General features: G+C 42.1%; 1 protein-coding gene across 1 annotated transcript; it reads left to right on the top strand.

Annotated features, from left to right (window-relative positions):
- The first annotated feature begins 15356 nt into the window (after positions 1-15356).
- LOC127343114 (probable sodium/metabolite cotransporter BASS2, chloroplastic) lies at positions 15357-21476 on the top strand. Its single transcript, XM_051369212.2, has 13 exons — positions 15357-15533; positions 15616-15733; positions 16867-16990; positions 17105-17146; positions 17243-17356; positions 17478-17540; positions 18472-18599; positions 19363-19444; positions 19533-19584; positions 19681-19778; positions 20114-20275; positions 20960-21049; positions 21145-21476. The coding sequence occupies exons 1-13, from the start codon at positions 15476-15478 to the stop codon at positions 21220-21222; spliced, it is 1209 nt and encodes a 402-aa protein (XP_051225172.1). The 5' UTR covers positions 15357-15475; the 3' UTR covers positions 21223-21476.
- Positions 21477-25843: the final 4367 nt, after the last annotated feature.

Below are 25843 nucleotides of genomic sequence, written 5' to 3' on the forward strand. Positions count from 1 at the left end.
GTAAACCTATTTCCTTCCATCTTAAGCAAGCATTTGAGTTGTTGTGATCAAACCATTATATTGTGATTTACCTCATCATGTCTTTTACTCTTCCTTGTTTAGTACAATTTTTATCTGAATGAATATAGCTTTGAAAGTTATCAATGATATTGAGGAGACTATTATGATTGAGTATGCAAGTTGTGCCATATAAACTTTAACATGAGAGCGCTGCTCAATAAGATAAGTATAACCTGTTAATTGTTCTCTGACCAAGAACGAAGTTTGCCATCACCAACTACGATTTCTTATGCACCTTTATTTGTGATTACCTTATACTTGTTTCAAGTTGAATTATATGAGGAAGTTGTTTACTAGAATGTTTTGTGTGAATGAATATGATGCTTCTTGTCCGTATTTTATTTATCGACTCTTCACTCCATAAACATGTGGTCCTGTTTACCGAGTTCAGTTTCGCTTGGGGACAAGCGAAGTCTAAGCTTGGGGGGAGTTGATACGTCCAATTTGCATCACTATTTTATATCATAATTTGCTGTTATTCATTGATATATTTCATATTTGGAGATAATACTTATGTTATTTCATCTATTTTGCATGTTTCATGATTATTGGAGGATCGCGCACCGGAGTCAGGATTCTGCTGGAAAAAGCGCCGTCAGAATGTAATATTTCGGAAGATCAACAGTTGACGGAAATTATATGAAAAATCCTATTTTTCCAGATGACGAAGGGAGCCAGAAGGGGGAGCCGAGGGGACCCGAGGTGGGCCCACCTCATAGGCCGGCGCGGCCCAAGGCCTGGTCGCGCCGCCCTGTGAGGAGGGGGCCCACAGCCCCCTCTCGCCTCCTTTTCTTCGCGAACGTCTTCGTCCCGAAGACCTAAGCTCCAGGGGATAGGTCGCGAAGAGTCACAGCCGCCTCTGCGGGGCGGAGAACACCAGAGAGAAAACAGCTCTCCGGCAGGCTGAGATCCGCCGGGGAAATTCCCTCCCGGAGGGGGAAATCGACGCCATCGTCACCGCCATCAAGTTGGACATCATCTCCATCACCATCATCATCATCATCATCTTCATCATCATCACCGCTGTCTCCACCGCTGCACATCGTCACTGCTGTAGCAATTTGGGTTTGATCTTGATTGTTTGATAGGGGAAACTCTCCCAGTGTTGATTTCTACTTGTTATTGATGCTATTGAGTGAAACCGTTGAACCAAGGTTTATGTTCAGATTGTTATTCATCATCATATCACCTCTGATCATGTTCCATATGATGTCTCGTGAGTAGTTCGTTTAGTTCTTGAGGACATGGGTGAAGTCTAAATGTTAGTAGTGAATTATGGTTGAGTAATATTCAATGTTATGATATTTAAGTTGTGGTGTTATTATTCTAGTGGTGTCATGTGAACGTCGACTACATGAAACTTCACCTTTATGGGCCTAGGGGAATGCATCTTGTACTCGTTTGCCAATTGCGGGGTTGCCAGAGTGACAGAAACCTAAACCCCCGTTGGTATATCGATGCAGGAGGGATAGCAGGATCTCAGAGTTTAAGGCTGTGGTTTGATTTATCTTAATTACTTTCTTGTAGTTGCGGATGCTTGCAAGGGGTATAATCACAAGTATGTATTAGTCCTAGGAAGGGCGGTACATTAGCACAGGTTCACCCACACAACACTTATCAAAACAATGAAGATTAATTAGCCGTATGTAGCGAAAGCACTAGACTAAAATCCCGTGTGTCCTCAGGAACGTTTGGTCATTATAAGTAAACAAACCGGCTTGTCCTTTGTGCTAAAAAGGATTGGGCCACTCGCTGCAATTGTTACTCTCGCATTTTACTTACTCGTACTTTATTCATCTGTTACATCAAAACCCCCTGAATACTTGTCTGTGAGCATTTACAGTGAATCCTTCATCGAAACTGCTTGTCAACACCTTCTGCTCCTCGTTGGGATCGACATTCTTACTTATCGAAGATACTACGATACACCCCCTATACTTGTGGGTCATCAAGTATATGTACAAAAATGAAAACAAATAGAGTTCATACCAGCCTCTCACCACAATCCAATTGTCGTAGATCGTCATTATTGCCTTTCACTTGTGTAGCTTGGATAATATGAAATGAAAACCACGCTCCAGCCACCGAAGACCATTGAACTCAAGATGAACTTTACAAACCAAAGAAGAACAGCAAATATTTTTGGAGTTTTCGAATTGGAAACAAAAACAAAAGGAAACAAGCAAACAAAGCAAAATCTTTTTGGATTTTCTTATAGCAAACCAACGATAGCAAATAAAGCAAAATAAATGCAAGAAACCAAAACAAACAAATGATGAAGAGAAACAACAGAAATATTTTTGGTCTTTTTGTGTTTTAGGAAAGAAACAAAGCAAAAACAAGAAATAGCAAACTAGAAAAGTCACATAAACACAAAGCAGCAGAAATTCGTCAAACTTGACAGCTGTACAGTACTCGATTTTTAAGAAATTCTTCCACTGCTCAAATCGAAAAGTGTTCAACTAATGAAAGTTAGATAACAACCTGGGAAACATGCACAAAAATTGGCTTCGCAAAATATCGTCTGGCTATTTGTGAGAATTTTTTCGGTAACAGTCCAGAATCTGTTTTCAGGCAGCACTTCCCCAAATATCATCTCCCTCTCATTAGAAAACCACTCAAACAAACTAAACAAGTATATACAAGTATCCAGCAACCATAATATGCAAAGAATGAGTGATGCCGGTATACCTCCCTCCAAGCTTAGGCTTTTGACCTAAGTGGAGTTCAATCCCATCGTGCCCATGAAGTAGCATCTCCGTAGTACGACGAAGATGGATCATATTCCGGGTATGTGCTAGAAGAAGCACCCGGATACGTGACGGTGTAGTCGTAGGAGGGCTCGGCGTCCTCGGAGTCATGCTTCTGGTGGAAGTCTTGTATCTTCATCTTTTCCTCCACCTCCTCCTTAGAGCGCGACCATGGTTCCCTGTCAATACTGAACAAATCTGGCTGGGGCAAAGGAATTTCCTTCTCATCCCCGTCAGCAAACAACATTCTATAGACCAAATTATCTGGAGTGGAAACAGCGGTAACAAAATGATGGCTCTTCATAGCAGCAATATCAAGCCTCCTAGGAGTTAATGGCACATCATTAGAATCAAGAGGAAGTCTTAAATGTGCTAAAATGCGCGATGCAATGGTTCCTCCAAAAATAGGCCCCCTGTTAGACAAGCGGCGAGCAATAAGAGAACCTAGATGATAAGGTGTCCCTCCAGTAAGTGCAGCAATTAAGAAAGCAAGATGGTAGCTAGAAATATTGCTAGTGTTCTCCCTACCAAGAATGCTAGTAGCAATGTAATAGGCAAAATACTTAATGGCGGGGAGTTGGATGTTTCTTATCTTGCCACGCTGAATGGTGCGACAATCATCATTGGCGATCCCTCGATACAGCTCCAACAAGACCCGGGGGTTGTCCTCAATCCTCCTTGATGTACCTACAGGGGCAATATCCAATGCAACACAAAATTCTTCCAATTCCATAGTAATAGGATTACCATAAATCTTGAATGCAACTGTCGGGCCATAGTGCTTGTTGTGGAACTTGAAGCTCTCGACGAAGATTTTGGTGAGCATGTAGTATTGCTCCCTTTCATCTCCCACGTAGGCGGCTAGGCCCGCCCTGTTGACGAGGGTGAAGAAATCATCCAATAACCCTGCATTACTCAGAAAATCATAGCATGGGAAAGATGAAGCATTAGGAGCCCCATTGTCTTCTTCGGGCGCGAAGCTTGGCGCGGTGACATCCTCATTGTAGGATCGCCTGAATCGGGTGGCGGTCCTAGAGGGCCTTCCGGTGCTGGTTGTCTCTCTCTGAAACACTTCTCCAAAGTTGAAATTATCCATCTTCCTTTTCTGAAATTTTTCAACAAACAATATAAAATTTGATTTGGTGACATATAATCAAGGGGAACTACTATAGGAACTTGCTAGAGTACTAATCATGCATCAAAACTAGTTTATACAACTTAGAACAAGCATGCAAGCTCACTAAACATGTTACCTACAGCAGCAAAATATTCAAGATATACTCAACCAAACAAAATTCTACTTGGATAATCGGAGGAGTCACATACCGGAGAGCAAATGTGCCAAATTTCAGACAGAAATCTGGGCTGAGCAAAGAGATCGAAAAATCCTGAGCTCTTGAGCAAAAACGTGAGTGAGAGAAAGCTGGTGTCGATTTTTTCGGGAGAGAGAAGAGTCTGGGAGGAAGAGATGCTAAAGTGGGGCAAAGGGGGACCCACACGCCAGGGTGGCGCGCCCCCCTTGCTAGCCGCGCCGGCCTGTGGGGTGCCACCCTGGGGTGCCCCACTGATCATCCCCAGGTGCTCCCAGGTGCATTTTCGAAAAATAGGACCAACGGTATAATTTTTGTGAATTTTTGAAAACTTTGAAAAATGCACATTTCTGGGTATTGAATTTATTATTACTGGCCAGGAAATTTTTTGAAATCTCTAACTAGCTAAGTAACTTTGCAAAACAAAAGTGCTACAGCAAGTAAGACAAGTGGAGGGAGAAAGAGATGTTGTTTATCTCCTCTATGCATATAAAAAGTATTTGTTAACAAGGTTGATCAAGTCTTGCCACCAAATAAATTTTACATAGCATAAGAAGAAATAAACCTCAAATCAATCATGTTACCTTGAATTGTATTGATATGGATCCAATCATAAGACTTTGATAACCTTCTTTAGGCTTATATATAGGACAATCAATAGTTCCAATTTTGATAGTTCTCACATTAGAAATAGTATTGACTCCACATACTTTATCAATCCTCTTGGGGAAATAGACGGTATGCTCCTTATCATCAACATTGAAAGTAACCTTTCCTTTATTGCAATCAATAATAGCCCCTGCGGTGTTAAGAAAAGGTCTCCCAAGAATAATAGACATATTATCATCTTCAGGCATTTCCAACACAACAAAATCAGTTAATATCAAGCAGTTGTTAGTAACTTGAACAGGAACATCCTCACATATACCAACAGGAATAGCAGAAGATTTATCAGCCATTTGCAAAGATATATCAGTAGGTATCAACTTGTCTAAGTAAAGTCTCTTATAAAGAGAAAAAGGCATAACACTAACACCGGCTCCCAAGTCACATAGAGCAGTTTTAACATAATTATTCTTAATAGAACAAGGAATAGTAGGTATACCTGGGTCGCCCAACTTGTTTGGAACTTTGCCATTGAAAGAGTAATTAGCAAGCATAGTGGAAATCTCCGCATTGGGGATTTTCCTTTTGTTAGTAACAATATCTTTCATATACTTTGAATAAGGAGGCAATTTAATAGCATCAGTCAAAGGGATTTGCAAGAATAAAGGTTTCATCCAATCACAAAATTTATTATAGTGTTCTTCTTCCTTTGATTTTAGTTTCTTAGCAGGAAAAGGCATTTGCTTTTGCACCCAAGTTTCTCTTTCATTACCATGTTTCTTAGCAATAAAATCTTCTTTAGTATACTTTTTTATTTTTAGCATGCTTTTCAGGTTCATCTTCAACCTCTTCTTTATCAGAAGCATCATTCTTATCATTATCATTATCATTGTTATGTTCATTACCACTTTCAGTTTCAGCATCGGAAATAGAAATACTATTAGGATCATTAACAGGTTCAGAGGATTCTACAACATTTTTATGTTTCTTCTTCTTTTTCTTCTTAGAAGGAGCATTAGGTTCAATGCGTTGAGAATCTTGTTCAATTCTTTTGGGATGCCCTTCAGGATATAGAGGATCCTGGGTAGAGACACCACCTCTAGTTGTTACTTCATAAGCATGTTTCTCTTTAGAATTATTTTTTAACAAGTCACTTTGCACTTTAGTGAGTTGATCAATTTGAGTTTGAACCATTTGAAAATGTTTAACAAGCATCTTAACATCATTGGAGGTTCTCTCCACAATATCATGCAAATTGCTAATAGCTTGAGAATTTTCCATTAGATGATTCTCTACTCTCATATTAAAATTTTCTTGCTTAACAATATAATTATCAAACTCATCTAAGCATTGAGCAGGAGGTTTTGAATACGGAATATCTTCCCTAGTAAAGCGTTGAAGGGAGTTTACCTCAATCATGGATGAAGGGGGAATTATCTCACATATATCTTCTATGGGAGGTAGATTCTTCACATCTTCGGATTTAATACCTTTCTCCTTGAGAGACTTCTTAGCTTCTCTCATATCTTCATCATTCAATTCAATTAAACCCCTTTTCTTCAATATTGGCGTTGGAGTTGGTTCAGGTGTATTCCAATCATCATGATTCCGGCTTATTTTAGCCAATAATTCTTCAGCTTCGTCTGGAGTTCTTTTCCTGAAAACACAACCAGCACAACTATCCAAATATGCTCTAGACTCAATGGTTAGTCCACTATAAAATATATCAAGTAGATCATTCTTTTCTAAATCATGTCTAGGTCGAGCTCTGATAAGAGAACAAAATCTTGCCCAAGCCTCAGGCAATTTCTCTTCATCTCCCTGGTCAAATCTATAAATTTTCTGTAAAGCAACATGTTGAGCACTAGCAGGAAAGTACTTTCGAAAGAAAACGTCACGCAGCTCAGTTGGACTTTTAATAGAACCAGGAGGCAAATTATTATACCAAGTTTTAGCATCATCCTTTAATGAGAAAGGAAAAAATTTAGCGACAAAGTAAGTACGCATCTTGACATCATCGGAAAACAAGCTACTCATAGAAGAAAGTTCAATCATGTGTTCTACAACACTTTCTTTTTCAGTACCACAAAAGGGTGTTTTCTCTACAATAGCTATATGAGATAGATCAAGAGAAAAATCATAATCTTTATCCTTTATGCATATAGGAGATGTGGCAAATTTAGCATCAGGAGATAACTTATGTCTAACAGTATATTGTGTGAGAAACTTTTTAATTTTTCTTGCATCAGCAGTAGCATTGCATCTATTAATAAAATCATCATTAAGCTCCACATAATCTTCATCAGGATCATCACTAGAATAATCAAGTTCAGGTGAATTAACAGGTGTAGTAGCATTTTCATTAGGAGTTTCAGCATTTTCAATTTGTCTAGATCTAGCAATTATAGCATCTAGAAAGGATCCCAATGAACCACTATCATCAAGCACAGCAGAAACATTATCAATATTATGAGAATTTTCAGATTCAGCAGAAGTACCAGCAAGTGAAGCTTGCGGCGGTGAAACAAGTTGACTTATCACAGATGGTGAATCAAGTGTAGCAGAGGTACTCAGAGTTGTACCTTTTCTTGTAGTGGATGGTAATATGGCGACTTTAGGATCGCGAGTTTTACCCATGATGGAGAATTTGCAGCGAACAATATCAATCCAAGTGAACTTCCAAATAAAGCTATGTTCCCCGTGCGGCTAAAACTTGATCTTGATGACCCACAAGTATAGGGGATCGCAGCAGTCTTCGCGGGTAGTAAAACCCAATTTATTGATTTGACACAAGGGGAGACAAAGAATACTTGAAAGTCTTAACAGCGGAGTTGTCAATTCAGCTGCACCTGGAAACAGACTTGCTCGCAAGAGTTTATCAGTAGTAACAGTTTTATAGCAAGAGTGAAAGAGTGAAATAACAAAGAGCAGAGTAACAGAGACAGAAGTAGTGATTATAGTAAACAGCAAGATTAAAATACTGTAGGCACGGGGACGGATAACAGGCGTTGCAAGGATGAGAGAAACTCATGTAACAATCATAGCAGGGCATTTGCAGATAATAATAAAACGGTGTCTAAGTACAAAGCAATCAATAGGCATGTGTTCCATATATAGTCGTACGTGCTCGCAATGAGAAACTTGCACAACATCTTTTGTCCTACCAGCCGGTGGCAGCCGGGCCTTAAGGGAATCTACTGGATATTAAGGTACTCCTTTTAATAGAGTACCGGAGCAAAGCATTAACACTCCGTGAACACATGTGATCCTCACATCACTACCATCCCCTCCGGTTGTCCCGATTTCTGTCACTTCGGGGCCATTGGTTCCGGACAGCGACATGTGTATACAACTTGCAGGTAAGATCATAAAACAATGAATATCATGATGAAACAATAACATGTTCAGATCTGAGATCATGGCACTCGGGCCCTAGTGACAAGCATTAAGCATAACAAGTTGCAACAATATCATCAAAGTACTAATTACGGACACTAGGCACTATGCCCTAACAATCTTATGCTATTACATGACCAATCTCATCCAATCCCTACCATCCCCTTCGGCCTACAGCGGGGGAATTACTCACACATGGATGGGGGAAACATGGCTGGTCGATGGAGAGGCGTCGGTGGTGATGATGGCGATGATCTCCTCCAATTCCCCGTCCCGGCGGAGTGCCAGAACGGAGACTTCTGGCTCCCGAGACGGAGTTTCGCGATGTGGCGGCGTTCTGGAGGGTTTCTGGCGACTTCCACTTCTTGGTCGCGATTTTTAGATCGAAACCCCTTAAGTAGTCCAGAGGAGGGCGTCGGAGGCCGGCCGAGGGGGCCACACGCTAGGGCCGCGTGCCCCCCTCCTGGGCCGCGCCGCCCTAGGGTGTGGGGCCCTCGGGCCTCCACCTGACTTGCCCTTCTGGCTCCGTGAGTCTTCTGGAAAAATAGGACCTTTCGCATAAATTCCGAGGATTTTCCTGAAAGTTGGATTTTTGCACAAAAACGAGACACCAAAACAGTTCTGCTGAAAACAGCGTTAGTCCGTGTTAGTTGCATCCAAAATACACAAATTAGAGGCAAAACAATAGCAAAAGTATTCGGGAAAGTAGATACGTTTTGGACGTATCAGTATACTGCCCATTAGATCAGTTGATCAACGGTTCGTGGAGTCGATCCGTGTGACAACGGCTCAACCAATCAGGATAAGTTTGGGTTCTGAGAGCATCTGTGACAGAACTTGAGGGCAAAACTGAGTAGTACTAACAATCCAAGGACACATAAATAGTAAATAGACTAAGGGATTCAAACAAAAAGAATTACAAAATGAAAAATACGTGTTTTGTACAATATAATTCATATTGGGCTACATCAAATTATTTGCAATTCAAATATACATGAGTGTGACAATTATGGCATCATTTAGACAAACTATGTTTTTGGGGAAGATGTTTTGCAAAGGGGTTTGAGTGGAAAACCATGCATCTTCATAGCTACACTAGTGATTCTGAGAAGTGGCAATTTGTGGTAAAACTTGATTTATATATGTTTGTTAAGGTTTTCTTGGTGGCAGGTTGCGTAGAAAGACTCCATGAGTAGGTGCCACTATGTTTTTATTTTTTTGAATTTTTTTGCGCATGAAATGCCTCAATTAGATATGTTAATCTCATTTGTTGACTCTCTGTTGACCAGCTACTTGAGGGTAAAAGTGAGCATATTGCACTTGCCAGTCTAAGTACTCGAGGGGAAAACTGAGTACAGATAAAATTTCTGTATAAGGCCCGAGGTTATAACTGAGTACACCAAACGTCCCAGGGTTAGACTCGTGTCGCGGTGCACGCTGCAGCCGTGCATAGCGGAGGCGTGTTGTGGTACACGCCACCTTCGTCTTTATAGAGCCCCTCTTTCTCTCCCTCGACGCACGTTCTCACTGCAACCGCCTCTCCTGTCCCGAAGAAAACCGCCGGCGATGGACAAGAATGAGATGCCCATTGCCGGCGCATCGGCCGCTGCCCCCGTCCAGGCCCCTATCGCTGCTTCCAACGTAGCCGCCGCCACCGTCCAGGCCCCCGTCGCCTGGGACCCGTACGAACCAGTGCCGTACGTCGCGCCGGAGAACCCCTACGACACCAGCATCGTCGATGACGAGCCGGAGGTAACCCTTTGCTCCCTTGTTCTTATCCCATTTCAATCCTTTTGTGTTAGATCTAGCGTTATTAGGGTTCGTCTGTTCCTAGTTCAATCCATTTGTGTTAGATCTAGCGTTATTAGGGTGCGTCTGTTCCTAGTTCAATCCTTTTGTGTTAGATCTTGCGTTATTAGTGCTTGTGATTTGCTTTTGTTTAAGATTTGTGCCGATGATGATGAATATTTGGGCACAAATTGATTCAGTGGTTTGGTCAAGAACAATTGGTGTGTACAAATTTGTTGTGCATGATCTTTTGTTTACTCACCCAAATCCTGGATATAAGTGTGTCCAATGTAACTGAGGCTACCTCTTTTTTTTCGAGCCCATATTATCATGCATGATCTTTGTTCACTCTCTGTTCCATCATCGTTGCAATTGACTCCGTGTTTTTTGCACGATCTTTGGTGCTACATGACAGGTGCAGAACAGCGACGTCGACAGCGACGACGAGTCCTTCCACACCAAGACTCGTCACGTCCTCAGGAGGCTGCAGTCCGGCCATTACGATGGCCCCTTTGCTCGAGGCATTTACAAGTGCCCCTTCTGCAACAGGAAGCTCCGCACCACCGACTTCAACTGCCTGGTGAACCATGCTGAATCCATTGGCAGATGCGACGCTAGAGTTGGAACGACGGTGAACGTGCATGCGTTCATGGCCAAACACAAAGCACTTGGGATTCACCTGCGCAACCTCCAGGCGAGTCACAGACGCAACCTAGAGGCGTTGAACATGCCTACTGCACTCTCTGTATGTGACTGCTCTATCTGTAGAGCAGCTTAAATTCATGTAAAATGTACCTTATGTTGTAGGGTTCTATCGGTACTACTGTTGGATCTGTCGTGAATATATCTATACTATGTTGGCTGCTCTATGTAAGCTTATCCTATATTTTCTCTGGATTTGTGCCATAGATTTCCTACCTGATTGAGTAAAAATGAAGGCATAAAGAAATGAATGGCGTTAAAAAACAGAAGGAGAAGCTGCTCTAGATTTGCTACCAATTTGGGCTATCAAACAGGAATGAGATCGAGCGAGAGAGAGGAAAAAGGTATATTGAAAACTGCTAATCTCGGCGAAAGAGACAGAAACCACTCGTGCCCACGTCCCGGACCCACACGGCTCCACACGCTACGGCCCCACACGCTACGGCCACACAAACATGGTCTCGTCCTGTCCCACGCGGTTCCTTCCTACCAGCCCCACACGACACGACCCCACAAACAACACGACCCCACTCGTCAGCACGGAACGGTCAACTTAACGGCTTCCTGCCGTCGGAGCTGCTTCTGCGGGTTTCAAACAAGTACTTAGGGAAAACTGAGAAAAAACTAAGGAGCTGGGGAAAACTGAGCACAACTAAGGAACCGAGGGCACAGAAATAAAAATCCCAAAATAATATCCCTTTCAATGGTTTCAAAAAAACTCACAATTTCACAAACTGCAAGCCCCCCACTCGTCTAATGTTCTCTGTCTTAATAGTTGTTATATGAGCAAATGGCTAGAAATCTGAAGTAAGATGGTGGTAAACTACTATGCATATTTAAGTGCTTCACCGAGAACAAGCACAAAATCGTCTAATGCTCTGCTGGTCAGCCCACTACCAATATTTTTAATAGCTCCCAAGCAAGAAACGCCCATTCATCTAATGACCTACTGAAGAACAAAAAGATTAAGCATAAGTCTGAATGTGAATAAAACAATACTCACTCCGTTTTTTGAAATAAGTTGTATAGTTTGCTTGGACGAATATTTACGCATAGGCTAAAGGGGCAAATTTTATCGCTTTTGGACATTTGTACCCCTAGGTGACCGATGTAATACAGGTAGGGAAATCTTGGCATCCTCCATGGAAATCTTGGATGCTAATTCCTTGATATATATGAGTATACCTACCAAATAAGTGTACGTAACAAAACCATATGATGCAGGACAGGGTAACTCCTTACATGTATGGTAGTACTCTATTTCAGTAGATAAGCCTGACTTATTCTCCACCATATTTGTACATTTCATTACAATAGACAAAACAGTTATGTCCATGAATCTCAAAATAAGTAGTTACGAAGACAGAAAGGTAAACTCACATAATTTGGAGGTTCAGAATTTGGGAAAAGTTAGATTGATTAAGCTTATTATTCCTATTGAGATGGTGCTTCTCCTAGGTATTTCTTCGAACATCTGACATGCATGAAACAGACACATCAAACTAGAAAGCAACAGGGTGAGAGACAAATATGAAAGTGATTCATTACTTGGAGTATTATTTATTGACTAATTGCTATCCATCATGAATGCCATACCAGCCCATAGAAAATAGAGAAAGGAGATGCTACCTGAGCGCTCCATTGGTCTCATTTCCTTGAGCCCCTAATGAGCAAACTCCATATTCATGCAACCCAATTCGTAAACACAGTTGAATGTAGCCCAATAGTTGAATGCATTTAAATTTAGATACTTTTGGTGAAAAACAAAGAGACGGTGTGAGAAAACAAGAAACTTACAACACCAAATCCTTCACCAGAAAAATCTTGTAGTCTTACATCCATATAGCAAGCGTGAACCTCCTAGAATTGATTTTAAAAAGACGTGCTTTATATTTATCAGCTCTAGTTGGCAGACTGCATAGCAGGAGTAACATGATAGGGATCTCAGAAAGAGATGTAGCTTATCTGCAAATATCAAGAGTTTTCCTCATGTCTGCAAAGTCTGTAGTTCATTTGTGACAAAAGAATGGAAGAATAAGCACAATATGAAACTAAAATGGTTTTGTGTTCATCATCTTACCCAAGTGGTTGGTTGCTAGCGCATCCTCCCATTTGTCACGGGAAGGACTGCATGATCGCCAACAATGTGTCACCGCCTCCACCTATATCTACCCCTCCCGTGTGGCTAGCCTTGCATTAAGCATCAGTTTGTTAATTTAGACTTGACTGATTCCTGACGACGATACAGAATGCATTAAGATTAAACTTAAATTAAGTGGAGGTCTTATTAGTTGTTGACAAAAGTGTAGACAAAAAATCAATGAAGATGAGCATATTGAATTTGAATATACATCAGTATAATAGAAAATATTATTAGTATAACTTGTTTTTATACTATTATCAGTGTTAGGATCGTAGGTGGGAACATCAGCACAACTGACTCAGGTGTTGAGAAACCAATAGATGTACTACCTTTCGTCGGTAGGATCCCCTTTTACTGGTTGATCAGGCTCATTCCTTGCCTCATCATATTTGTCCAAACCATGATGTCCTCTCGTTAGTGATTTATTTATGTTTTAGTTCCAACTGCAAGAAAATAGAGCAACCAAAGAAATACAATTCAGTCTTCCATACGGCTCAGTGCAGGTTTTGAAAAAAAAGACTATTTTGAAATCAATGTAGATACTTAAGAACCCAACAATCAGACAAACTTGGAGCTTCGCTGGGATAAAATAATGATCACTGCACGTTACTTTGCACCTTCTTCATGAATAAATCTGGAATCCAGAGAGCGAAGAAAAGGTTCCTGCCGCGATTCTCCTATTGTGAACTGCACATGATGAGGCTGAGATTGGCTGGTATGAGGGATTTTGGAAAATCACAGAGCGCCAAAGATGTTGGAGAACTAAATTTGTTTGGATGAGAAATTTTAGAAACTCACAAAGCACCATGACGTGCATGGCGAAGCTCCGCTAGGCGGCAGCGTGGTTTCCTCGGCGAGGCGCGCGTAGCGCCGGTCGATCTAGGCGTATCCCCTTATCTCCGGCATCGACGCTTGACGTTAGCTTTCCGCTTGGCAGCCAGAAGTCACATGGTGAGGGACTGAGGGGGATCGCGACATCGGCCCGTTCAACCCATGGCGGCGGCCTGAGACGAAGGTGAATCATCCTCAAGCGCCTGGAGCAGGAGTAATAAATGGAGCCTTGGCGGACTGGGGAGGTATTTGATCGATGCAGGGGATGTACTATTTTTTGGGTGGGGGTGGGGGGCTTGTTAGCTGATAACAAATTTGATTTGATAGATAGCGTCATTAGCTCCAGAGAGAGATTTTGGCAAGGATTAATGATAATTTGAGATATTTTAGTAAGGAGATGAGGAAGGATGAATGGTAATTAATATTTACCTCGCGATTGACGCTATGAGCGCTAACAAAAGGAAGGACGGGAAACTTGCCATATAATTAGATCGGACAAATTGGCAACCGTAGGATTTGACCAAACGGTTCCTAATCTCCTTCACCAAACGCGTTGTATGACGTACGACCAACTGGAATATAATTAAAGCTTATAAGTATTGTTTGCTTTCCCTTGTGTCGAATCAATAAATTTGGGTTTTACTTCATTCGAAGACTGTTGCGATCCCTATACTTGTGGGTCATCACCCTCCTCAACAAAGTTTAGGTGCATAGCTTAATTTTTTTAAAAGATTCAATTTTGCCCCTGCTCTGCCTTTGGTCACGCTCCGCCACTGCTTCTCTCGAAAACTGTTGCGATCCCCTATACTTGTGGGTCATCACCCTCCTCAACAAAGCTTACTTTGTGCTCTGTACCCGCGGTGTTTTTCGAAGCATTCTCTCCTGGTGCCCTCGCCGATGTGTGAGTTTTGTTGGTCGATTCCTAGTGGCGGCTGACCTCTAGTGGCGTCTACGAAGGTAGTGCTATCTCGTCTGTTGTGGTCGTTGTCGGTTCGCCTGTGCTATGGTGGGCACCGGCCCGACAACGTATCCTGCCCTACGCTTGCTCTTCCTCACCGTAGTTTGTAATAGTCGTGCCGGCTGCTCGCGTTGTCGGCGGTTGTGGCCTAGGTTGAAACTTGCGTGAAGTGATATCTTGTTAGCTCGGCTCAACATCTTGTATCCGTTTCATCGTTGAAGGTTTTATTAATTTAGGAATTTTCTAGTTCTCAGCTCGGTCAAGCTTTACGGTCATTTGATTAGCACCGTGATTCGAATTAGTCATAAGTCGCAACTTGACTTGCAAGTGAAATTTGGTGACATCATCAAACTGAAAAACAAAGTTAGTTCTAGTTGACTGAGAAATAATCACACCCGTTAATTTAAGATCAGGACTATGGCCTTTTATTAAAAAAAAAGTTGCGAAGGCCGCGAGCGCGGTTCTGTGGGTTGGGTTGTGGTTTGAGCGGGCCAGATGCCCAGACCCAACCAACGAACGCCCCTGGACCTAACACCTCGGCTCTTGCACTGTACCGGCCCAATTGTCGGCCGTGGCCTTTCCAGCCTACCAAATCAAGGCGACGATCTCGTGCGGCTGCGGGCCGCGGATGTCAGCAGCACGTCGGCATCGCAGCGCAGCGGAGAGGGAGAGGGAGCCACCAGACCTGATCCGCGGCCAAAAAGTCGACCGGATGTGTGGCTCTCCCGCCGCCCCTCGATTTCCTCGTCCCCACCGCCGCCCCAGCCCCGGCCCTCCTCGTCGACGACAACGCCACTTCTCCTCCGCTCACTCCACACACTCTTAAACCCTCACTCCTCTCCCTCCCCGACCTCCGGAGCTCCACACACCCACACCCACGAACCGTCTCCGTCAGACCACGCCGCCCCCCGCCGCCTGCCCTCCCCGCTCCATGGCGTCCGTCTCCCGAGCCCTCCGCCCGCGCCCCTGCCTCGCCGCTCCTCGTCCCGGTACGCGCGCGCCCCTTCGATTCCCGCTTCCCTCCTCCGCATTTCTTCCACCTGACCTGTTCTTCCTCGCGTCCGGATGCAGGGTGCGGTCTGAGAGTCGCGCGCTCCGTGCCAGCCTACGGGGGCGCGACGGAGAAGGCGGAGTGGGGACTGGCCATTGCGCCCGCACCAGCCGCCGCCGCTTCCGGCCCCGTTCTCAGGTAATTGGGCCTGCAAAATTGGTCCGGTCGAGGGCATGGGTTGCCCAATTGTAGGGTTTTCGTTGGTCAGCGTAATTGCCTTAGTCTATACACCTGTATGTACGCCCCTACCTTCGTTTATTGTGAATACATAATTCTCAACGCGTTACAAACAGTAGGCGGGCGCTGTTGGATCTGCCACTCGTGCAACTTGTTTACTGTGGAGATTGAGGTTCATGAACCGAACAAGCAGCAGTACTCAATGAGTAACTGCAGTGAAATGTGTACTGGTATAGGTGCGGTAGAATTCATCTACCTCTTTTCAGCAACTGATACCAGTGCGTTTTGGGTCTCAAGCTCATGATATGTTGACGTACAGCACCGGTGAACATACTTTTGGTATTAATAATAACTCTAATGGTTCAACTTCTTGATTTTTGCCCCGAAAGGCCCCAAACGGTAAACTCATGAGTGAAGCGACTTGTGTTTACATGAGTCATGTAGTCTGTTCAACTTTGTTCTACCTTTTAATCGTAGTGTGCTTTCTCTTCTAAACTTCATGTCTCAAATGCTTAAATAAAAATCAGGTGGACTAGTTGGTCTACCTTTTCAATTTTCTTGCGGTATCTCAACTAAAGTCTAAAACATAAGTTTGTATGGATTTTATCATGCCTACACTCTTCAACCACGTTTATGCATCATGGAAAAACCCATATATGTGCAGCAAGTACACAGGGTCTTGCAGGTGCACACTTGCTAATTGTTTTGCAGGTTCACATTGTTTTGATCTTGTTGTTGTTGTTTTACTGATAAAATTTGATAGCTATAAGCTATCTCTCCAATTCTTGATATCCAGGGACTTATTTTCCTGGAGAATCAATATTGCACCATCATCTAATAGAGTTAAATTTCTCCAAATAATTTGAGTTCACGAGAACCATCTCTGTGATTTTTTTCTTCTAAATATTACCACTGGTTTATGCTTCCTGACGCAAGGCACCTGGGTTTGAGTCTTCCCAACCTGCTTTAGATGCAAAGCTAAGGGGGAGTTTTTCCCCCATAGTTGCATGTTTTTTGGTTTATGCTACTTGACCAGATAATTCAAAGATATAATTACTTTTCCTAAATGAAAAGACAATCTGTTGCTTTCTCAGGAGCCGTCAATTTTTGTGCAAGGCGGAAGCTAACATATCTAGTAATCTGCCGGAGAGCATACCGGCTGGAGCAAGCCAGTATGAGAAAATAGTTGAGCTACTCACCACTCTTTTCCCTGTCTGGGTAAGTTGCTATGAGAGCATCTTTCTGTTTATTTTTTTTTCTAATGTGTAGTTTCTTTTTTTAATGAAACACAAATATTTGTGAATCTACTAATATGAAGATTATCCTTTGCAGGTCATATTAGGTACCATTATTGGCATCTACAAGCCGTCGATGGTAAACTTTCTCTCACCTGCAATTTCCATACTTGTACTCTCAGCTAATGCCATACCAAACTGAATGCATGGTTTTCTACTTTCCTCGGGCTTACAGGTCACATGGTTGGAGACCGATCTTTTTACTGTGGGCCTAGGATTCCTAATGCTGTCAATGGGACTAACATTGACATTTGAAGATTTCAGGAGATGTTTGAGAAATCCATGGACGGTACGTAACTGTCCCTTAGCCGCATGTTTTATGTAGAAATACTGATACATTTCCATTCTTAATACCTCCTGAAATGATGTTGAATCTCTTTTGGTTCACTGATGTAATAGCTACTTTGCAGGTTGGTGTGGGATTTCTTGCGCAGTATTTGATCAAGCCTATGCTAGGTTATGCTATCGCATTGGTAATGCTAACCATAGGCATGCATAATATTGTTGATTCATTCACTGCTCGTGTATTATTAAATTTCTGATGAATAGGTGTATTGTTGGTTCAACCATAATTGCTTTATCCCAAAACCAAGTATTTCATTCAAACATTGTAATCCAAATTCATTATATCTACACTAACCAAATATTTAGTTTGATGAGTCCATAGTGTTCTGCAGAAGTAAATATTAAATCTTCACATGTCCTTTCTATGATAACAAGATAAGTACTTCTGATACTGGATAGGAGTTTGAATTTGTCGATATGTCTCAGGAGATGTTTTATTATTATTTTTTTAATTGTAAAATAATGATGTAATAAGAAGTAACAAACAACATATGAATTGATAAAAAACTGTTATTTGTTTGTGTTATGCTGGTCATTTTCTACGATCAACAGGCTTATGCGAGGACTTTCCATCTAAGGTTTATGGAAAATTAAATGAAAAATATGATAATTGGCTCAGATTAATATACTGATATAATACTCTATGCCCTGAGTACCTATTTGGCACTTGATAGGATTGCATGAAATCAGCAATCCATGTTACCTTTATTGTTCTTTTTGTTTCTCTTTCACTCTTCGGTTTGTACAGTTTTTGTTGGTTTTCATCTCTAACCTAGCCTAGCTTTCTTGGGACAGAAGGCTTTATTGTTTCTGTCAATGTGACTTACTTTCCTCATTTTTTGGTGTACCTCATTTCCTTAGTTCTTCGATTAATGTATGCCTGAGTTGAGAGATATATGATTCTGTGGGTAAAGCAATTCTATTTGTTCATGACAAACAATTTTAACCTAGAATTCCTTGTAGCAAATGGAATTTGCACCAAGTAAAATTTCTGCATAGGCCTTTATCGTTGTAGTGTCGACTATTTATCTGCACCTAATTTGTTGTCCTATTTTACAGACATTGAAGTTATCCGCTCCTCTTGCAACTGGTCTTATTTTGGTCTCATGTTGTCCTGGTGGTCAAGCATCAAATGTTGCAACTTACATATCCAAAGGAAATGTTGCCCTTTCAGTTCTTATGACCACGTAAGCTTTGGATATTCTTTGAGAAAAGACAGTTCCTTGGTGCTTCTTTTAATCTTATTTTCCATATACGGATATACATGCATCTCTCTTGAGTCCCTTTGTCCATTAAGGAAGTGAAGCCTTTAAGATTGACTTTGTCCATTAATTAAGTACGGAATATGATAGTTGCTTTAAAATTTGATGCATTATTTTGCAGAGTTTAATTATTATAATCATAAGCTTGAACTGCTAATAGTTTGCATAAAAAGATTGAACTCCACATTTGTTTTGGATATTCCATCACAAGTTCTAGCTGTGAAAATTTTATCTGGTCCGAGCAACTAAGCACCTTTTGTAGTGAATACCTGTAAAATTGCTGCCTACCATGATGAAACACTCAAAACACGCTCTCTGCTTTGAAGATGTAAATAGACTTACTATTGAGGATGCCACAGTGTTAAAAAAAGTTTAAGCACAGAATACTTTTGGAATGTATATATTGTGTCATGTGAAGCATGCCATCCTTCTAATTGTGAAGCATGCCATCCTTCTAATTGTGAAACATTTTAAAGTAGGTAGTACCTTAGTAGGTTATCATAGCAGTAGTGCCTATTGCGTAAGTATTCTTTGCTGATACTAGGCAGCAAACCTGTTACTTGCACATCACTTATGTGGCATCATTCTACTTGATTTAATTCAGTAACCTCTTATATACTATGTTGCGTGCTTTAGTCTACGCCCACCCAATACTATTCTAACAACTTGATTTTTCTTTATCTTCCAGTTGTTCGACTATTGGTGCTATAGCAATGACACCACTCCTTACTAAACTCCTTGCTGGCCAACTAGTCCCTGTTGATGCTGCAGTAAACACACTATGATCCATATCCTGAATTAACTTCTTGCTAGTTTAATTGGTCAAGTCTGTCTTGGTTAAAGATTTTTATTGTGCAGGGTTTGGCCATCAGTACTTTCCAGGTTGTTTTAATGCCAACTATTATTGGAGGTGCTTAAAAATCTTAATTGAAGATCCATTGTACTGTAGTGGCATCTTTGGAATGTCTTTGACATATGTTGTGACATTGTTTCTGTTATTTTGCAGTCTTGGCGCATGAGTACTTTCCCAAGTTTACTGAGCGCATTATCTTCGTTACACCTCTGATAGGGGTCATCCTGACCACTTTGCTTTGTGCTAGCCCTGTAAGTGTGAATAATTGATTGAGTAATGCTTCAAAGCCTTTGTTCAATCCATCATTAATAGGTGAAATTCAGATATTGTCCTAATTAAAAGAAAGAGTGGAATTATTGCTTGAGTTAATTGAAATACATTTTGTTGAACTTTAACCTAAATAATTTCTGCTCTGCACAAAGTTTGCAATATCTCATTGAATGGCGACATCACTGACATTTAATGGGCTTATAGTACTATTTTGAAGATACATTTTTCGAATAAAATGTTTTGCTCTTATTTTTGATATTTGGATATATTCCTAATTTATTTTACTATTTGTAACCCAATTTTTACGTCTTACAAGATAGGGCAAGTCGCAGAAGTGTTGAAAACTCAAGGTGCTCAACTTATTCTCCCTGTTGCCCTGCTGCATGCTGTTGCATTTGCTCTTGGGTATTGGCTCTCGAAATTGTCTTCTTTCGGGGAATCAACTTCAAGGACCATCTCCATTGAATGTGGGATGCAGGTACACAGATATTCAAATGTTCAGTTTTTTTTTTTTCTTTCCTTAAACATAGTGCAGGTATGGTCTTTAAGAAGTTTATGATTCTCATAATGTTGTTCTGAATATATGAAAAGTAAATTTAGTTAACATATATAGACATCTAAATATGCAAATATATTATATCTGTCTAATTCCAGTGGATACTGAAAGGTCCAAGGGTTATGGATACATATGTCTAGGTTTACAACATCGAAAGATATTGAAATACTGATATATAAATTTTCTTGTCTTAACCATCGTGCATGTATGGTCTTTAATAAATTTATAATTTTTATATTGTTTTGCCGGATATTAGAAAGGTAAATTTAGTCACAAATATGCATGTAAGGCAGTCAGTTTCTCATGTTGTTCTTGGTGAAATAAGATGTCGTGTCTATCTAACTGTGGTGGACATGGGAAAGTCCAAGGGTTAAGGATAGATCTGTCTAGGTTTACATCATCGCCACCTTGCTAAATGGAACAAGATAGTTCATAACAGTTCCTCTTATTGTCAAATAACGATTTTGAGTTTGCATAGCATTGAAACTTGCCGTAGATAGATATTTTAACCTTTTCAGTACTACATGTGAAGTTTACAGCTATTCTAAACATTCTTCATGCTGTAATGCCCTTTGTGCTTAACAGTGACATTTTTCATGTTTCCAGAGCTCTGCACTTGGATTTTTACTTGCCCAAAAGCATTTCACAAACCCACTTGTTGCTGTTCCTTCTGCTGTCAGTGTTGTGTGCATGGCGGTAGGTTCTCTTGCCTCTTCTCATAGCTCCATAGTCACTACATGTATTGCGTGATGATTCATGTCAATATCTGAGTGCACTTTTTTGCATGACAGCTCGGAGGCAGTGCTCTAGCAGTTTTCTGGAGAAACAAAGGACTTCCAGCAGATGACAAAGACGATTTCAAGGAATGAAACAAGAACAACTCTAAGCTCCAGCTGCTAGTCGTTGCCTTGTTGTAGTTGAGTGCAGTTACATCAGAGCTTATTTCATGTTTGCATATTTTAGGTATGGATAGCAGGATAAGGGCGCTTATTCTAGAGAATACCATATTATTTATAGGGGATTTTTTATGATTTAGGTATGAGTTTGCACTTTGAAGTTTGGTGGGTATTGTATTTTTAATCTTGGAAATAAGCTGTTTTTCGACAAAGCAGGAATTCTTTTACAGGCTGTTGCCCATTCACATTATGTGGGCGATCAGTGTAATTGGTTTTCCAGTTTGCTTTTTTGAATTAAAGCATTGTACCTACAGTCCTACTCTGTCCATTCCAAAAATCGCAGCATTGTCTAGATATAGACTATCTATATATTAAAATGAGTCTGGATACATTTGTATCTAGACAAAGCTCCAACAAAGTATTTTTTGGAATGAGTATTTACTTTTGTAGCAAGTTTGGAAGGTTTATAAATATTCTTGTTATCAGAATCTTACAATTATCTTTCTTTTTTTTAGATTAGAATCTTACAATTATTGAGTTATGCAAAAGCTTGCATCCATATCTGGGCCAGCTGGAAACAGAAGGCCTCACAGTGAGCCAAAATGTTAGACATCAACATGATCAAATCATTAACAGGCGTGAACTCTGCTCTCTGGTGTAGTGGCCCAGTTCAGTTATATGTTTCTTTCATCCAAAGCCTAAGAAAAGGCCTATGTACTTTTCTTGAAAGGGAAGCGGTCGGGAAGGGATCAAGGGACCTACAATAAATTTATTTTTTGAAAAACATATGAGACGACAAATTCACATCTCTGGGGACTTTCTTCCTTCGACTGATAGATTCACTACCTCCATTTTAAAATATCTATCTCTAGATTTACATGTACCTAGATGCGTTTTAGCATGTAAATATAATGGATTCAGAGAAACCTATACCACTTACTTTAAAACGAAGGAAGTATTTACCTGCAAGGTTTACACTGGTGGAAAAGGGGCCATTAGTCGCGGTTTGCAACGTCCATTAATACCGGTTGTGCAACCGGTATTAAACATGCGGGACTAAAGGCCCGTCCACGTGGGCGCCAGGCGATGGTCGGGGCGGAGGACCTTTAGTCACGGTTCTTCTGGCCAACTGCGACAAAAGGCCGCCGCAGGTTTTGGGTTTTAGCCCCCCCCCCCCCCCCCCGCCCAAACCTGGTTTCTTCTTAATTTGTATTATTTTATTTCTTTTGTGTTTAATTTTAATTTTGAAGGAGTTTCACATATTCTACGGTACTACATACATGCATATGAATGTACAATTTCAAACACATTTGAAATTAGAACCAAAAAGAATTCAAGAGGAATATACAATATATATTCAATATCATCGGATGACCATATACAATTTTGAACAAGTTTACATACATAATTTAATGCATATGAAGTTCTACGTCCTCTACATAGTGTTCTCCTTTAGGATCGACGACTTCCCTCGTGAACCATCCAACTAGTTCCTCTTGAAGTGGTCGGAAGCGAGCTTCTGGACTAAGCATCTTCCGGAGGTTATTCCTCTTGACATTGTTATCACACGGAACCCGCTCAGAAGTGTATCTCCGGATCATCTCACAAACATAGTATCCACATAGATTATCCCCAGTCGCAGCCACTGACCGCAAGAATTCTAGCTCTTTTTTGAATTCACCGACCCTTTCATCTGCAAACCGTCTCCAAACCCTACGAGGCAAAGAAAATTAAATGAACAAGAGAGTTATTAGTTACTTGATATTAGGAAATGAACGAAATTAATAGGCCGATCGATATAGAGCGCAAATGAATGAAAATAATTACTTCTGCAGCATTCTTCTCATGTCGCCCCAAAGCTTTGCATCCAGAGTCAGAGAGTCGTGGACGAGATATGTGGAGGTGTGAAATTGAATTACTAGCAGAATCCAGTGGAACCTGCAGACACGATACATGCACAGTCATGCATAACTCATCGATTAGCCGGCCACATACCATGCATGGAGTAAACAAAAGAGAATGTGCTCGACAGAAACACTCACCCAAAATGGTAAGGAAATAGAATATCACTTTTGAGTTCCTGCTTTGTAAGAAACTGCCACAGGTCTTCCTTCACGCCGGCTGGGAATTTTTCTAACACATATCCATTAACGATGTGTGGGTCAATGAACCCAACATCATGGATGTTCCTTACTCTGCATTCCTTAATCTTCATTCTGCATAATAGCGCACACAACAATATAGTTAGGACATATATATAGTGCAGGCAATATGAACGAGATGGGGTAGAAATAAATCACTTACAGAACGTAGCAACTGATGATAGATTTGTCGAGCTCGCGCAGATTGAAAAGCTGGAACAATTCACTCAGATGAATTGTTACATAGTAATGTTTGAAGTGATGCTCATGTCTAACTTCCGCATAAATATATTCTTTGGCGTTTTTATTTTTTATGTAACCCTTGTACCATTTCAGCAGAATTTTCATTTGTGGAGGTAGATCCTCTTCCTGCGCAGGCTCGACGAGAGGTCCATTCGGCACATATGTAATTACTACCTCCTTCACTGGCGCCTCATCAAGGCCTAGCAGTGCACGAAGAGTCATACCGATCAGGGCCGCTTGTTCTCTGGCACCCGTTACGGTCATTCCCTGTTCTGCCGCAGCTGCTATGATTGTGGGCTCCATTAGTTCAGCATCCGGACCGGCGGCTTTCACTATGAGCGGGGCGATCGATTGTTTACTTTGGTCCCCGAGCTGGGCAACTTGTTTTCCGCTTTTTTTACTTGCTAATTCTTTCTCGGCCTCCTCCAAGGCTTTCTTCTCCTGCTTCTCCGTCAGCTCTTTCTTCTCCTTCAACATGAGTGCCTGCCTACGAAGTTCACGTGCATAGTCGTCAGGCAGATTCTTCGCGGCTTGGGACGGTGTGCTCAAAAATGACTTAGCCCACTTCTTTTCCTTGTCAGAATATACTGGCTTGGGCTCGGGCTCTCTTCTCTCCTGGCATTCCGCCCTCCATTTCTCATGGTGAGCAGCCGCGGCCGCGTCGACTTCCTCGGCACTACGTTCCCAAGGCCTCGTGGGGAGAGGCTTCAGTGATGGCTCCGGTACCTTTGTGGTCTTAGGTACATAAGAGTCCGGGTTAATAGTCCATGACTGCTTCTGCTTCTTCGCCGGAGGTGGATTGGGGGGCGGCGTCTGCTTACCCGCCCGGGGCGGACTGGGGGGCGGCGGCTGCTTACCCGCCGGAGGTGAATTGGGGGGCGGCGGCGGCTGACGTGAAGGAGGTGTAGGTGAAGCACCACCACTACCACCACCACCACCGCCACCGCCACCACCACCGTAGGGGGTGGACTTGTTGGCCTTGGCGCCTCGCCTGGAAACTTGATAAACTTCTTTTTCCATAGAATGAAATGGCGCTTGACATCTCCAAGTCTTCTATCCCCTTCAGGTGTAGCAATGTCAATCTCCAGGTCCTCAAACCCTTGTACTTTGTCCTCCACCGTGACACGAGCATAGCCATCTTGAATGGGATTGCTGTGGTGGAGTGCTCCAGGTTCACATGGTAAAGCACTGCCGATAGCTACCTTCATGGACAAGTTCCCCATTGGATAATACAGATGACATTCTTTCATCTCCTTTACATCGTCCACGGGGTAGCGAGGAGGCTCCGGTGCAGTAATTTCGATCGCCGGAGGCTACGGTGCAGTAATTTCGATCGTCGGTGCATGTGCACCAGCCGGTGGGGCCTCCGTGGAAGCCACGCTGCTTCTCCGCTGCTGGCTTCCGACATCCGGTGGATGATCTTCATGCGTCCGAGCCGCCTCTCTTTCTTGTACTAGTACATCCACGGTTTTCTTCATCTCATTGAATTCCGATGCCAACCACGCCAGCTCATCTTTTTGCCTATCCGCCTTTCTCTTACGGCTTCTGTAACTGTAGGGTTTATTTTCCTGGGAAAACCCTTCTTCCCACGAAATGACGCCTTTGCCTCGTACACGTCCTCCGTGTTCAGGATTCCCGAGGGCTTTTGTCAGCTGGTCATTCTCTCTGTTGAACTTGATCTTCCCCTCTTGAGCATCCCTCATTGCGTCAATAAGGGCTTGGGTGGGTTTAAACTTTGTGTCTCGGTGGGTACACTCCCCTGTCACCGGGTCTAGCGTTCCCCCATGCCCGTACCACCAGCTTTTGGCCCTAGGGTCCCATCCCTCGATACCTAGAGGGATTCCTCGCGCCCTCAGGTCATCCTCCATCTTCTGCCACTTAGGCTCCGAAAGGCGGTATCCTCCTGGCCCCATAATATGATTGTACTGCTTCTTAGCCGCATTTGCCTTATTTTTATCCGATATGGCCTTGAATTCCTCTGATTTCTTTTGCCTCACAAATTCGGGCCAATCATCTTTCAGCTTCTCATACTGTCCGGTGAAATCCAGAGTCTTCCCTTCTCGACATATTGAGCCGCTAAATTTTTCTTGTATGTCCGGAATGTTGTGGCCATCTTCTGAAGAGCGAACTCTTTGACCAGCCTCCTCCTCTTACGTCCCTCCGGATCATCGTTACCGAATTCATATTTTTTGCGGTATTCCGGAGGTAGA

Source organism: Lolium perenne, chromosome 3, assembly GCF_019359855.2.
Source record: "Lolium perenne isolate Kyuss_39 chromosome 3, Kyuss_2.0, whole genome shotgun sequence".
Taxonomy (NCBI): domain Eukaryota; kingdom Viridiplantae; phylum Streptophyta; class Magnoliopsida; order Poales; family Poaceae; genus Lolium; species Lolium perenne.